At 42.9% G+C, this 16,078-nt stretch overlaps 1 protein-coding gene across 3 annotated transcripts in view; it reads left to right on the top strand.

Annotated features, from left to right (window-relative positions):
• The window catches only part of DCDC1 (doublecortin domain containing 1), a 351,456-nt gene that overhangs the window by 48,699 nt on the left and 286,679 nt on the right, over window positions 1-16,078 (top strand). For 2 of the 3 annotated variants that reach the window (XM_029583130.1, XM_029583129.1), the window contains exon 4: window positions 11,232-11,507. In XM_029583130.1, coding sequence (XP_029438990.1) covers window positions 11,232-11,507 — 276 coding nt within the window. Of the gene's footprint in view, window positions 1-11,231; window positions 11,508-16,078 lie in introns of those variants that run through there. The other variant, XM_029583131.1, reaches the window with a different exon arrangement.

Below are 16,078 nucleotides of genomic sequence, written 5' to 3'. Positions count from 1 at the left end.
AATGTGCTGCATACAAAAATGCAGAAACAAAATTAAATAAGAGAAAAAAAATACAGTAAATAAAGCAAAAGATTTTCCCATATAGGTATGAAATCTAAAAAAGCCCCCACTTGCCCTCAATTCAGTAATCACATTCAGGGTGATCCAGTACCGAGCGGTAGGAAGAGCTGCGTTAGTGCCTACGGCACCCGCGGTTACCGCCCGCACAGTGCAGCTCACCTACCGCTCGATCCTGAAGCCTAATTATATGTAAATGTAAGCCGCGTCCGAAAAGCCTTAGTCCCGCGCAACCCAGGATACTGGATAGAGCGCCTATACAGGATCCTGGGTGCGCGGGCCTAAGGCTTCACGGCCACGCTGGTATCTGTCATTTCAAATGTCATTTGAAATGACAGATACCAGGAAGTCTGGTCCGATCGGATGCAAAAATAAGTTGCTTCGCCGCTGTCATCTCTCTCCTCTCCTCCCGAAGCAGGCCTTGCTCCGGGACGTGGAGAGAGAGATGACAGTGGCGAAGCAACTTACTTTTCCATCTGATCTGACCCGACAGCGCTTCTCCCCCCCTCCCGGAGCAAGGCCTGCTTCGGGAGGAGGGGAGAGAGATGACAGCGGCGAAGCTTTCCCCCAGCCCGGACCCGACCCGGACCCCCAACCCGGACCCGACCTGACCGCTGTCAGTCTGTTCTCCCTCCTCCCGGAGCAAGGCTGCTTTCGCGCCCTGCTCCGGGAGGGGGGAGAAGAGGTGACAGCGGCGAAGCAAAAAAAAAAGGGGAGCAAATTTTGTTTTTTTTCAAAAGCGACTTACTTTTGGGATCTGTCAAGATCCCAAAAGTAAGTCGCTTTTGGATGCCGGCAAAACTTATCTTTTTTGCAGCCATCAGCTATCAGCAGGAACACGATCTGGCTCCCGTAGCTCCTCCCAACAAGATGGCCGCCTGCACGGGGAAAGCGTACAATTGGCCGCTGAAGACGTGACGTCATGACATCACGTCTTGAGCGGCCAATTGCACGCTTTCCCCGTGCAGGCGGCCATCTTTGTCTTCATCGGGAGGAGCTACGATCGCATGTGTTCCTGATGATGGCTTCAGAAAAGTAAGTTGCTTCGCCGCTGTCAGTGTCCCCCCTCCTCTCGGAGCAAGGCGGCTTTTCGCGCCCTGCTCCGAGAGGAGGGGGGACACTGAAAAGTCGCTTCGCCGCTGTCTTCGTCGTTGCTTCGCCGCTGTCAGTGTCCCCCCTCCTCTCGGAGCAAGGCGGCTTTTCGCGCCCTGCTCCGAGAGGAGGGGGGACACTGAAATGTCGCTTCGCCGCTTTCTTCGCCGTTGCTTCGCCGCTGTCAGTGTCCCCCCTCCTCCCGGAGCAAGGCGGCTTTTCGCGCCCTGCTCCGAGAGGAGGGGGGACACTGAAATGTCGCTTTGCTGTTGCAGTCTCCGTGGCAGCCCCAGTCCGGACATCGGAGGGGGGCTGCAACGTTTTTTACGCTTTTTTTTTTTTTTTTTTTTTGGCTTCGGGAGCAGGGGAGAGGCCTGGGGCTGCCACGGAGACCGGCACCCATGATCGCGGCCGGGGCAGGCGAGCGGGGGCTGGGGGAAAGCTTTCCACCTACCCTTACCCATGCCTCTACCGCCTGGGTCAGGGTAGGCGGTAAGTTTGCAGGTTAAACGCGCGACAAAACGGCAGGGAAAGGTAGCGTTAGTCGGGGTGCGGGTTACGGGATGCTAGGTGAATAGCTAATTCGCTCGTTTGCATGCAACATCGCGCTAATTCGCTCGTTTGCATGCAATATGCATGCCGCGGGCGGAAGGGGTTGCCCAGGGAATTTAGGACGCGGTAGGAGTAGGTTAAAGGGGATTCGGGATCGCAGGAAGGGCTAACGCGGCCGAAAACGAAGTTAAAAACGGCTTAGGAGCAGGGTAAACGCGGCCGCACTTTACAGGATAGGCCTGAATACCTCAATCAGCCTCCACAGGAATTAATAAGAAAGAAGAACAGAAACTGTTCATTCTTGGTGGATAAACCCAGTTATAAGTAGAGGAAAGTTAAACAAACTGCTGTATAGAAGATATGTAAGATTCATATGTTTTCATATCTAATTAGAGTACTTCAGTTAGTTTTGAAAAGTTAATGTTGGCTTGGTATTGCTCTTCCATCCTAACAAGAGATCGTTAACCTTTTTGCAGAGAAACTTAACTACATGTCCTTGAGTTTTGATGAGTTGCCTATTTGCACATGTATCCATGTGTTAATTTGCTTTTGCAAAATCGATAATGAGCTGATTTGCATGACTTTTTTCAGATCTTTAGTAATTTTATGTATGTTTTTTGTGAACCAGCTTCGCAAATGAAAAATACCACATACTAAAATGTGAAAATGCAGTAATTCATATTTGGCATTTTTACACTGCTATTGCATTTGTAAAGGCATTTGCAATTTAGTACATTGACCCCTACAACAAAAATTACATCATAAAATCATTATATAAATTAAAACATTGCTCATCACAAGAAATATCTGAGGAGTGATTCTGCTGATAATTGAAAGCTGTAGTATAGATGTTGAACTTATAAATCCTAACACCAGCCACATGCTATCATTTAGGGTTCTGTCAATAGGAACACAGTACTCTTTCAGGGAATACACGAATGCCAGACCTGATGTGCACAGTTACTCATCTAAGGCCAAGAAGACATTGAAACATGTTACATACCTGGACTCTGCCTGCCAGTGTCAGATTTTATGGGTACTTCCCTCTAAGGGAGAACAAGGATGGCATCCAGAGAAGGCCAGGTATCTGAGAAAACAACGGCTCAGAAGTAAACTCATAGGACACAGTGCCGGATGGTGTCTTCACCCAAAATCATGAGTGTTTCCGACAGGTTGAGCCTGCAGATGTAGGCCATGGTTTGGCAATCTGTGAAGCACTCGAGGGCTCAGGCAGGTCAATGCCTAGGCATGGCTCAGGAATCTGGCATGTGTCAGAGTCCAGGGTTGAGCAGGAATCACAGGCCAATCAGCCAGCATTTCCACAGGCAAGATCTCAGAAGACTGTTTGGACCAGCTAGGGTATGTCAAGCAAGGTCTCTTTATATGCAGCTTCCAGTCAGAGGGCACAGCTAAGGCTGGTTCAGTTGAGAGCTTCCAGGGGGGTATGGATTGCCCCTTCTGGGCAGACTAGATGATTACTGTTTCCAGATTAACTGGTCTTGTGGCTAATCCTGAGTGTCTGCACCTTGCGCTCCAAGGGTTGCCAGATCAAACCCCACTATTCTTTACACCCAGTTGTTCAAAAGATGCATTTTGTAAGTCAAGGAGTGATCTAATGTCAGCCCAAAATATTTGAGCAACATTGAATGGGCATTGGCATAGTAACTAGATGGAAAGCGCTGCTAACAGATGTTGATGATATCAGGAAAGAGAAACTGAGTAATGCAGTCCATGGATCTAGCAATGAGACGGATACATTATTCCATTTGCTATATCAGGGGCTTCTCTAAAACCCCAGTATTTAGAGTTTCTGTGTTTCTGAGATACGCAGCTCTTCTGAATCATATTTGAGGTTGACATTGTAAACATTTCTTCTAAGCGATATTTCCCATTTTTTTACTTTACCCTCATTTTGACCTCTATTCTATTGCCTCTTTTTTGCTATCTCTGGATCTTCAATGTCTGAAAACATGGTGTTATTTTCAATCACCCTTTTTCATCTTTCATACTAGTAAGCTCGTCTGTACCTCTTCCCTCTCTTCAGTCTCCAGCCAGATTCTTCCTCTTTAAACATGTAACTATGTTTTGCATTTCCTGAGTAGTAATTCTCAGTTCCTCTTATGTTTATAAGACTTGGATTTTTTACTTCATTCTTACAATATGCTTTGGTTCTGCAATTGTGCTTTGGTTAAGAGTACTATCTAACCCCTAGATTAATCAAAATGTATTATTGCGGTATTATCACATGGGGGCGGATATTAAAAGGGTTATGTGCGTAACCCTTAAAAAAAACAACCCTGCAGCGCACGCAAGCCCCGGGAAGCGAGTATGTCCTGGGGCTTGCAAACGTGGGCGGGGCCATGGTCAGGGGGCGTGTCCGGACATGGCGGTGGTCCGGGGGCATGGTCAAGTGCCCCGACACAGTGGCCTGTGTTGGGGCCTGCCAGGCGTAACTCAACAAAATAAGGTGGAGGGGGGGGATTTAGGTAGGGCTTGGGGGGTGGGTTAGATAGGGGAAGGGAGGGAAAGGTGGGGGTGAACAAAAAAAAAGTTTCCTCCAAGGCCGCTCCGGCACGCACAAATGTACACCCGATTTTATAACATGCGCTCGCGATTTCGGAGCGGCCTTGGAGGGAACGGGAAAAGCCATCGGGTCTCCCCTAAGGCTAGGCGCACGCAAGGCGCACGTGTGCACCCCCTTGCGCTTGCCGACCTCGGATTTTATAACATGCGCGCTGCAGCGCGCGCATGTTATAAAATCGGGGGTTACATTTGTGCGCGCCGGGTAGCGCGCACAAATGTAACCCCCGAGCGTAATTTTAAAAATCTGCCCCATAGTGCGGTAAATTTCACACCCCACGATAATTCCTATTTTCCCATCTTGCGCTGAGAGAGAGAGCCTATTTACAAGGCCTTCATAGTAGTCAAGTATTTATATCTCTATAGGAAGGCCATCTAATAGCTCGACGTGAGGTGTTTGTGGTGGTTTAGGGGCCAGTTTCTCATGCATAATTAGTCATCTGGTTATAGTGCTTCTTTTTATGGATCAAAGTCACTCACACGTATACAAAGCACAGGGGCAGGAAGGTGTTTACTAACCTTTGTGTCTGAAATTTTCTGTTGTATGAATATGTACTGGTATGGGTAATAATGACTAACTGCAGTACACCACATCCTGACTGGCAGCTACTGAAAACCCTGCCCCACATGCAGACTCGACTTATTTTATTACTGTCTATTGTATAAATGAAATCTGTTTGATATCAAAACTTATCCTATAACTCTATTTATGCCCAAGTTGTGTAATATATAAATATATACAATCTGTAAAGTCTGCTGCAACAATGTAGTTTTACCTTCGTCTACTGTTTGTTTTATCAATGTCTGCAGATGTAAGTCATCCTATATAATTGGTCTATTTAGCTGTACCAATATTAGTATGAACTTCCTCTTTGCCAAATATGATATATGTAGCAGTTAATTGTAACCCTGTACCAAATAACATTATACACTACTTTGGGTGAAAGTTTACTTTCAAAAAGGTGGTTAAAATCATAATAAATAAATAAACATAAAATGTTTCCCAAAATAATCTGATGTTTGAACACCTTTGTGTTGAGACTTGAAGAGAGAATGATCTGTATTTATAAGAACATAAGTGCAGTGCTGGGTCAGACCAAGGTTCATCGAGCCCAGCATTCTGTCTCCAACAGTAGCTAGTCAGGGTCACAAACACCTGTCAGATCCCCAGTAGTTCATCTAGTACTTCTTATATCTCACTTCCAGGGAAAAGCACTGGCTTTCCCAAGTCTACCTGACTAATATAAATTTTCCTTCAGAAACTTGTCTAGTCCTCTCTTGAACCTCACTGTGTTGGTTGCCTTGACCACATCCTCTGACAACAAGAATCCATAGCTTGATTCTGCATGGAATGAAAAATACTTTGTACAATTTGTTTTAAATCTGCTGGTTGTTAGTTGCACGGATTGTCCTCTAGTCCTAGTGTAGTCCTATTACAAACAAGCGTGCAACCTCTCAGCCTCAGCACCAGGATTGAAGTGCATCGTATTCAGACTAACTGTGGTCCTGATTCACTCAGAGGGAGGGCTGCCTCCTTACTTCTGGGACGCTGCAGTATCCTCGGCCTCACTCTTCAGTTCCTCTGAAAGATCAAGGTCCACCCCAAACAGGGGACAAGTTTCCTCTTTGCTTCTTCCACTCCTGCCTCCTGGAATTGACCGTTAGCCCATGGCTCTTTTCTCTGGGTCACTTTCTCTATTCCTGCAGGAAGACTGAAGGAAAAAGCAGTGAGGTTGCCGTGTTAGTCTGCTTGAATGCACAGAAACAAAAGTCAACAAACAAGGTGATATCTGTTTATTGGAGTTACCTAATGCATTGCTTGACTAGCTTTCGAAAGCTTGTCAAGAAATGTATTAAGTTAGTCCAATAAACAGGTATTACCTTAATTTTTTTTTCGGCGTTTTTATTTGTCAACCTTTTATTTCTGAAGGAAACAGAAAGAAACCGGGACCGCACTTGGCTTTATGCAAAGTTCCTTTCCAAACACAGGAAATTGTGGTGCAGGCAGGGTAATGACTGGACGGCAGTCCTGTCATGTCCTCTTTGTGACGGGTGGGTGGTTTTATTCTGACTGCAGAGCTGATGCAAGCAGACTGAAACAGATTAACCCTCCATTGGCTGGTTGGTGGTTCCCTGAATGCAAATAGACAACTGAGAGCAGATGAGAAATCAGCGCATGAAAAGCTCCATTCACAGACATCTTAGATGCAGGCAGTAGTGTCCGATAAGCTAGAGCCAGTGCCGCAGTTGCTACCTCTTCTCTTCTCAGTCTTTCCTAGCTTTTCTCACTTCTTTCAGCTCTCTTACCTGCTCCTCCACTCAGATCTTCTGCAAGGTTTGCCTTTCGCAACTTTTGGCACCATTGCCCTATAGCCACACTATTGTTGATATTTCTCACCCCCACTGCAGTGCTGATGGTGCTGGCATCCTGCCTCCTGCAGTGCCTCCTTTGCTGCTGATTCACTTCCCTTTGGAGCCTCCATCATTGATGATTCACGTGCTTAGCTCAACAAATGCACACTGGGTGATTTCCAGGTGCCTGAATGTGTAGGGTCGATGAGCCGCCACCTCTTCCTCTTATGTTGGAAGTGTGCTCAGAAGGGGGTGGAAGGAGATGGGGTATGGAAGTAAAATGTGACTATGCCACCACTTACAATTTGATCCATGGTTGTCCAGCTTGGCAGTGGGGGAAGGAGGAGGGCGACAGAGAGATACTAGGGAGGTGCTAAGGAAAGGTTGCAGAATGGGGAATGGAGGGACAGCAACAGAGAGTGATTCTGATACCCCTTGTAACTTACCATTTGAGCTGTGCCAGCCTTGCACAGTCTGATTATCGGATATTTAAATTGCAAATAAAATTTAAAAACTTTTTTTTTTTACTTTTATCTCTTTTTAGATGATCCTTCACTGCAAATATGAATACTACTACTTAGACTTTCTTTTATTGTAGATGTACTTAAAAGATTAAAATGTTTAAGGGTCATTATTCGAAAGACTTACTCAGCTATAACCAGGTAGTAGCTCGGTAAATCTAACCGGTTAAAAATCTTTTTCTCTCTAACCACCTAAATATTTGTGGACTAAAAAGGGGCCAGCCAGGGGTTTGCTCATATTTAACTGGTTAGTGTGAGATTCAGCGCTATCCAGCTAAGTTTACTTGCCAAATTAGCTGGGTAAATGCGGCTGAATATCTGGCTATCTCTATCTTCTCAGTAAGCTTTGCATATCCACCCCCCTTAGAGAATAGAAATATAATATTGCTAATATAAGCTAAGTGTTGAGCTAAAAAAATAAAAATATGAAATTGTCACTGTACTGTGAGCAAGGAATCACTCCAAGAACGTAACTCAAGAAAGAGGATTGTCAGGTGTAAAATGTAAATAAATAATTAAGGTGAAAACGGGTGGCTGGATATAACAAAGAGATTAGACAATAATGAAGGGCTAAAGATTAGTTGTTAGGTTTGATGTTCTTCATTATATATCTGAAGTAATTGCTATCCATAAAAATTATCTAGCTTTTGTAGAGGTAACATAAGAGAGAGACAATTTGACAGGCAACACTCTAGCAGTAAGCGACAGCAAGAGCAGATCCTTGGCAACTGTCATTATCCTGCTGTTGAATTCACATCCCTAACTGTGATAGATTCGACCAGATATCTGTTATTGAACCGGGGTTCTGCATGTGACTAGTGCTATTAGGCTCATGGAGATTTGTATCTCTTATCTTTATTGTTTTAATGTTTAGATAATGCACTTTGCTCCTGAAGAATAAACATTATGTTAATGTGTGTTTCATTCCCTATTGTCTTCTGAAAGCACCTTCAGAAGAGAATAGAAATTTAAAAATAAATCCTAAAATTGATTGTGGCATCCTAATGCTGTATTTAAAAACAGTCAATTCGATGAATAATGTTTTCTCCGTTTCACACCTGGGTTGACAATCTGAAACGCAGGATCTTCTTTTTCAGAAAATTAAAAGAAAAAAAAAATCAGTTTAAAACTTCTTCTTTCTTTCCGAGTAGGTATTTTTGTAGGTTGTTGTCGGGTTTCCATAAAATTCAGCCCTTGCTATAGAATTGCACGATTCCCTGCAAAACCGTAGGAGAGCAGGAGTCAGACCCAGGAGGCAGCAGCTGGCCTCGCCACATCCATGTGAACTGTGGTGCCTTAAGCTCCTTCGTCCTCCTCTGCCACCCGGGGCCAAACTCTGTGGGAAAGGCTGGTGCAGCAAAACGTGGCTCTGAGGCCCTTGGATGGCAGAGGAGGCGGCCATCTGAGTCCCTGCCGCTTCTGCTCAGCCCGACTGGCACTGGGGGCGGGGTGGGCAGGAATCAGCAGGGAAATGGGGATTGACAGAGTGAAGATCAGCAGGGGAAGGGTGAGAGGGAAAGAGAGGAATTGGGGCAGGGTTTGTGTCAGGATGTCTCTTCTAGGTAGGGAAGGGGAGTGAGCGGATCCTTCCCCGTCCTCTCCTTCCCTTCCACAGTCTCAGATCACCTCCCCCTTCCCCTTATCCTTCCTCCCTTTCCCTCCAGACCCCCTTCCACCATCCTATCTCCATATGTCATTCCCTCAGTTTCTGTCCCTCTTCTCATCCTTCCCAATCCCAAGATTCCCCTTTTCTGCCCCCTCTCCTCTGCCATCCACAAGATTGCATCCCCATGCCAATCCCTCTTTCCGTCCCTGCACTTCTCATTAGATCCCTTCAGTCCATAAAATAAAACTCTGAAAAAGTTACCCAGGCACTTAAGTTTGCAAAATGACTTAGTTTCATTTTACTTTGTCAAAATATGCATTATTAAATTTAGCCCTGTCACAGCAAGGGGCCCACTGTGACTTTAGGTATTGATCAGTGATGAGACCCTGTAAATATAGGAAGTGAGGCCCTTAGCGCTAGATGTTAGGCTGGAGGTTTGCAGTCTACAGGAGCTGAACAATAACAGTCTCATGGCCTGTACTTAATATTATAATGGAAACTGTTTACCTATTTAGCTCATAGGTTTTCAGGACCTACCAAGAAAGGAGAAATATGAAGAGCCCTGCCTAAGACTTTTCCAATTTCTTATAGTCTCAATATCAGCTTCACTCAGGAGACTGAGTAAATGTCGTCTGTGCTTTTTGGAGGGGAGGGAGAAATATTACATTCTCAGAGAGGAATTTGGGAAGGAAGGTGCGTTGCTGGAACGTTGGGATTTTTTTTTTAACTGTTGTGAAACCTGTGTCTCTGGACTTTGATTTTTTCATTTTTCCCCCTATCTGCTTGCAAATAAATTAGCATCTTCAACCACCACCCAGTGCTTTAGGACTGAAATTTTCAAGTGAGAGTCAAGGGTACAATGAAAGATTATCACAGTCTGAGAGCCAGGGTGGGCCTGGTCCAGTTTAAAAACTACTTGACCACTGTCTTCAGCACTCAGTAATCTAAGAGGGATTTGGAGCCCATCCAGCACCTGATGGTTACATAAATATGCAAATTTATTGAAGCATGCTGCAGAATTTCAGAAACTGCAGCCAAATTTTCTACCTCTGTCTCAGGAGACTGGAGGCTGTGGTTATTGTTGGTGGCTTTGTAATAAGCAAGTAATCTGTGGTCATTTCCCCGCAAAGAAACAATCCCGGAAAATTGAAAGAAAATTAACAAAGCTCATGGAATGAGCCAAATCTCTCTTAATTTTTTTTCCACAGTTCCAGATCATTTATTTGCTATCTGGAATAATGATCTACAAAACCCTGCCCATCCTATAGTATCCAGATTATGGAAGCAGTGTTGGAACACAATTCCAGATTTCTTGGGAGAATAAAAATAAGACCAATAGAGAAAGAGGGAGGAATGAAGACATGAAATAGGCAAATTGATTTTTTGAGGATAGTGTGTAATTATGCAGTTTTCAGCAGCTTGTGTATGAACTAAACAAATGCACAGCTTTTAGCCCATATTTTGTAAGCGTACTTGTGCACAGAAGTCTGCTCTTAAAATTCCCAGTTGTCCCCTTACACATGCACATACACGCAGGTTTAACTTTCTGCATGTATATTTCTGCATATACTTCTGACAATCGACTTAAGTGCGCTAATTGCTTCCCTGTTCCAACTCGCCCCTTGGATTGCCTATGATGAGTGTCGGGGAAAAGTGTGCATGTAATCAAGTTATGCCCTTATTTTTCCCTGCACAATCCCCACACACCCCCCAAGTATTTTTCAAAAGCTGATTTCATAAACCAGGATTTATGCATATAAATCCTTTTGAAAATTACCCTTATTGCATATGTATTCTTCAAATACAGATTGCATGTCACCTCTTTGTATCACAGTGCATTGATGAACTTTTTTTTGTGTTGCAACATAAAGGTGTAATGCCTGTTAATGGAATTAAAATGTTGCTAAATTAAGTTACTGAAACTAAGTTGGTTTTTTTTTTTTTTTAATATTTTCATTCTTTCTTACTACCACTGCGGTATCTCACGTATTTATTAAGCTTTCTCACTCCCTGTAGCTATCTGCTTTCTGTTGACTAGCAATAATGTATCTCATTAGGTTACAGGTTGGTGTTGCAAGCAGTGACATAGGTGTTGCATGTGCTCTTACAGGGCTCCTAACCCCTAAATGATGCTACTGATTATTTTTCAGGAAGGTAGATTAGGTTGGCATCTGTATAAGGCTATTTAAACTCTCATATTTTAAGAATAAAAAAGTTTTCAAATATCTTATTTTGAGAACCAGTCAGCAGTAAATAACAGTTGTATGCATGTGTGTCATCTCAAACAACCTGATGTTTAGTGTCCAATGTCTTTACTTTTCCTTTTGATGCAATCTTATTTTTGGTCTTTTTCTCCCAATCCATGATGCCCATGACAGAACTTATTAATAAAAAGGATTTAGAGGTTGTTTTTATTTATAACAAGTAACTGACTAAAGACAGACCATGTTTTTCTCTCATTTTCCCTGTAGGAAGTACCAGTCCCCCTATGCTAAGACAGTTACAGATTCTGAAGGAAAGCACAATTTTAAACCACTTCGCTTTGGCCTCGGCTCCTGTCTTCAATCTGCAGCAGTATCAAGAAGGTCAGAGTTCCGAGATTGTTCTACGCATCAAACAGAATCAGTTCAGAGTGGTGATGGGACACCAGCCTTGGAGAGCAACAAATCAAAACCCGCAAGCAATTTTTGTCTTGCATCACCATCCACCAGAAACAGACCTGTCAGCGCTCCATCAGGTCAGCTAAGGTAATCAAAGCTATTTCCTTGTTGCTTTTAACTGTGACTGGTAGAGCTGTGTCACGATTCATCTGCCTTAAGCACTTAAGCCTTATATTGGAAAACCTGCCTCCAGTTTCTGGTACCTGCCATTGCTGAAGTACTTTGAAGATATCCAAAAACCTTGGAAGGTTCTAATATAATTGTAGGATAAATTAATTTGGTGTAAAAAGACATTTTTGGTATTAAACATGTTTTCATTTTTAATTAGTTTATGTTGTCGAGCTATGCTTGTATGTGTGGTATCAGTCCAGTAAATTAGCAAACAAATTACTGTAGCGATTAACTATTTGTACTCCAGGTAATCTTCACGATGAGTCAGTGATCTAATAATTGCTATTACTTAAATTTAAGTACAGGCCTTTCCAACTGTGAGTTCAAGGTAGAGTAGGTATTTGTTTGCTTTGTAGGGCTTACAATCTAAGGAATGAATATTCAAAGGGTTTTTACATTTAAAAATAGCATATATGTGAGTAAGTAGCATGTCAAGGGTATACACATACCTTTGGTTTCACACATACTGGGGGGAAAGGGGTCTTCCTGGGCAGAGATCCAAAGTATACACACTAGTTGATATTTTGAAAGAGAGATGCATATATTACTAAGCATATTCGTACACTTTTACACATGCTCATTGACTCGCAAAAGTGAAATCGGACTTGTATGTTGTCTGCAGTTTTTGGGTGGGAGATCTGGGTGAACTGTTTCATGGTGAACAGCTAGATGATCTAGGTGAATTGGAGAAGGACTGGGTGAATTAGTGGAGGAACTGGTGCTTCCAACTACATTTTCAAACCAAAGAGGAAACCATTTTGAAATTAAACAAGTCATTGTTCAGACATATAGCACTGTATACATGTAGATGTGCTATACAACTAATAAGTAGAATGCAGGAGTAGCCTAGTGGTTAGAGCAGTGGATAAAGAACCAAAGAAGCCAGGGGTCAAATCCTGATGTTCCTTGTGACCTTTGTAAGTTACTTCACCCTCCATTGCCTTGGGTATAAACAGGGACCTTAACTTTCAAACCTATTTGCAATATAGCATTTGTGCATGTAAGTAGTCATGTGGAGATTAACACTAGTATTTTATAAACTATGTGGTGAGAGCTGCATAATTTATAAAATACTGTGTATTTTTTTTCTCCAAAAGTACACACATGTTTCAGTATGCACAAATATTTCCAATGCAAGAAGATGCGTACTTTACCTATTTTATAAACACATGATGTTTAATTTAGGAGCAAAATAAATAACATGTATGTGTAATAACCCTGATTTATATGCGGATACTTTTTAAACAGTATCTGTTTATTTTATAATTAAATACAAATCAAGAGAATCTTGACATGAGAACTAGACAGATATGTCACAATGTGATGTGATATATAAAAAAAAAAGGATAAAAAGGAAAATCACAAGACACTCTGTATTATAGACCAGCAAATATGGGCAACAAAATATTGACATAATCAAATATTCCCCATCGCCTTTTCATTGTTCCAAGTTTTGTTATATCCCTGTTTTATTGTAACTGCAACTATTTCTCTCAGCACCTGTTAATGTTCTTATTTATATCTCCTTTTGCATCCCTAGTTAATTGTAAACCGGCATGATGCGATTCCAATCGCGAATGCCGGTATAGAAAAACTCAAAATAAATAAATAAAAATAAATAAATACAGGAAAATATCCAGTAATAAATTTCCTTAGAATTAATATTCTGACAATAAAACCATTGAGAGTTCTGTTTTGTAGAAATTTGTCTAATTGCTCTGAATCATAAAAGGCACACTTAACTTTACATGAGGTAATATCACATTTACATGGAAATCATAAGAAATCATAAATTTAGCTCTAAGGGTATTTACCTGCTGCCTCTTTTAAAAAAACAAAACAAAAAAAGCTTCCGTCTATGCTGTGTTTTTCAAGAAGGAAATATGGATATTTTTTACCCTGGAAAACTTTTTAAGTAAAACAAAACAACTTTTAGCATTGCATTTTTATCATATTTTGTAGCATAGGTAACTAACAGTGTAACCCCTGGAAAACTGGGGGATTGAGGCAATAATAAATCTCCTTCATAAGTTTCCTGAGGCAAATCTAGACTAGGAGAGGTAGTCCATGAAAGCTGTACTTCCTTCCTAATTGGAATATAGAAAGCTTTAACCACTGTTGGTATTGATTCAGAAGGAACTAAAAGACATTCAAGATGGAATCTTCTTAACTTATCTGCAGCTGAAACTTGAGGACACTTGGAAAAATTTAACAATTTTTCATGAATACATGAAAATTTTTCAGAATATCAAGTTTCCTATGCAAAATTTCATTATCCTTAAGGCTAATGATGAATCTTGCAGCATGGAAATTTGAGAATCAGTTTTCATAATCTTCCTGACATGCTCTTGTAACATGAAAGAATGAGAATCCAATTGAGGAACAACCTGCTCCAAGGTACTCATGGCTTTATCTAGCCTGCACAACAAGGTCTGCTCCATGTTCTTAATCACTGACCTTAGTGTCTCCTATCTGACAGTCAATGGTAGAAGCAATGTGGAGAGCATGGGAAGAACAGAGACATCACCTACCAAAGAAATATGAGAATATTCTGTAGTTCCCAAATTCGCCGGTGGGGAACTAGCAATAATCTTAAATGCTGGGGGTTTTTTCCTGACAATAAGCAGGCTGAATTAGCCATGTTTTCTGGGTGACATCTTCTGGTGGCATGGGGCGGAGCTTTCTCTTAGCATGCAGAGCTTTGCTCTATGCTCTTGCGTGGTGGTTTGCCGCATGATTGCTTCTTATCTTCAGTTTTTTCCTTATGTGCAACTGGACAGTAGTACAGTCGACTTTCTCTTCCTGCTCTTTATTCCTTGTCACTTATAGTGACCCCCAAAACAGCGCTTTTAAGTGCTCAAATGGCTCCAAAAACACCAGGATTTAAATACTGCCAATGTGGCAAAATTATATCCATAACAGATGGACATAACTATTGTTATCTCTGTCTCAGTTTGGATCACCAACAAGAATCTTGCATAGGGCAGCCAAAATCGAACGGCTCTGGCAAGGCGATGCTTTGTTGGGCTCTTATGCCCCCATCCAAAAAGGACTCAAATCAGCTCAGTCATCACCTGGACGCAAGGCGCATAGGGCCCCCCATGGGAAAGAGCTGCAACAGTGCAACCCATTGACACATCAACCAGGCATGACCAGTTGGCAATGAATCCAAGAGCCAGAGCCAATGCAGTAAAGAGGCTGTGCGGCGTTGCACGCAGACCCCAAAGCATCATTTAAGTCTGACCCGCTGCCCTTGTTGCACTCCAAGCATAAAGGAGAGTCAATTGTGTCGCATCACCTGTATAAAAGAAACACTGCGCATCTCCTTCTGAGAACCCACAATGCAAGCGTCAAAGGAGTTGACATAGGTCATGCCTGCCTCGCAGTATCAGGAGCAGACCATGCAATTAATGGACCCGATGCAAATGGCGAAGCTGACATATGTGCCAAAGCCAAAGCAGTCGTTGATGCCAGCGCAGCCCTCCAGTCAGCCGATGCATTCATCAACGCGTATGACTCATAGCAAGAAGAAGAAGACTGACAAGTCTCTGCCACTGATGCAGAAGGAAACCCAGAAGTCCATAAATCAGTGGAGTGATACCCATCCTTTCAAACTATATAGGGATTCTCAGATAGTGTTTATGCCCAAAGAGCTCATGGGAAGTGATCAGTTGGATGTCAAGGAAGCCATGTCTTTGCCATCGGAGGTTATCACGGAAAGTTTGTCTGCATATTCCCTCAGATTTTATTCTGATCTTTCATCTGTATCCTTGAAGAGGCAATATCCTCAACTACAGGAACCAATCGCTAAGAGGCACAAATCCAGTGCCCCAAAGCTTACCAGCATTTGAACACCATAGAGGACCAGACTCTTTCATACTGCAGGCAGCTGTGCCTACGCCTCATAGGGAGCACAGGAGATCTGTGTCAGTCACGATTGGATGCTGAACCAATTTCCATTCCGCCCACGGAAAAGCACCCAGCCACACAAGGAAGGGCAACCTCACAGGTCATGACCCAGATATCGCACATCCTTAAGACACTGAGCAGTGCCAGCCTTGATCTGAGGTAGGAAACATTGGGAATTCTGAAAAAACTTTGATGTCCCTCAGAGCCAATGGCATTGCCATCCCACTTGGGTTACAGTCCTGGATAAGACCTGGGAGTCCCCATACACAGGGCAAGCAGATTTCTGGAAAACAGACCTACAGTTTCGAATGTGCATCACTATGGGGTAGTACAGCTCTCTCATACATCAGTAGTGGTGGAATCAGCGTTGCGTAAGGCTAAAAAGTCTCATCTCCATTCCAATACACCTCCTGGAAGAGACAACAAGATCGTTGATGAGTTCGGGAAGGAGTACCAGTTTGGGCTGGCCCAAGCCATAAAAAAACGTTCTGTTTCTTCCCCATTGGACAAAGAAAGAAAAGCAAAAGTTGGATGTAGAGGTGCGCTCCTTTGGCACTCGGCAGCACACAAAGGCACCC

Source organism: Rhinatrema bivittatum, chromosome 17 (assembly GCF_901001135.1).
Source record: "Rhinatrema bivittatum chromosome 17, aRhiBiv1.1, whole genome shotgun sequence".
In the NCBI taxonomy this organism is placed as follows: Eukaryota; Metazoa; Chordata; class Amphibia; order Gymnophiona; family Rhinatrematidae; genus Rhinatrema; species Rhinatrema bivittatum.
This window is presented reverse-complemented; position numbering and strand designations above follow the sequence as displayed.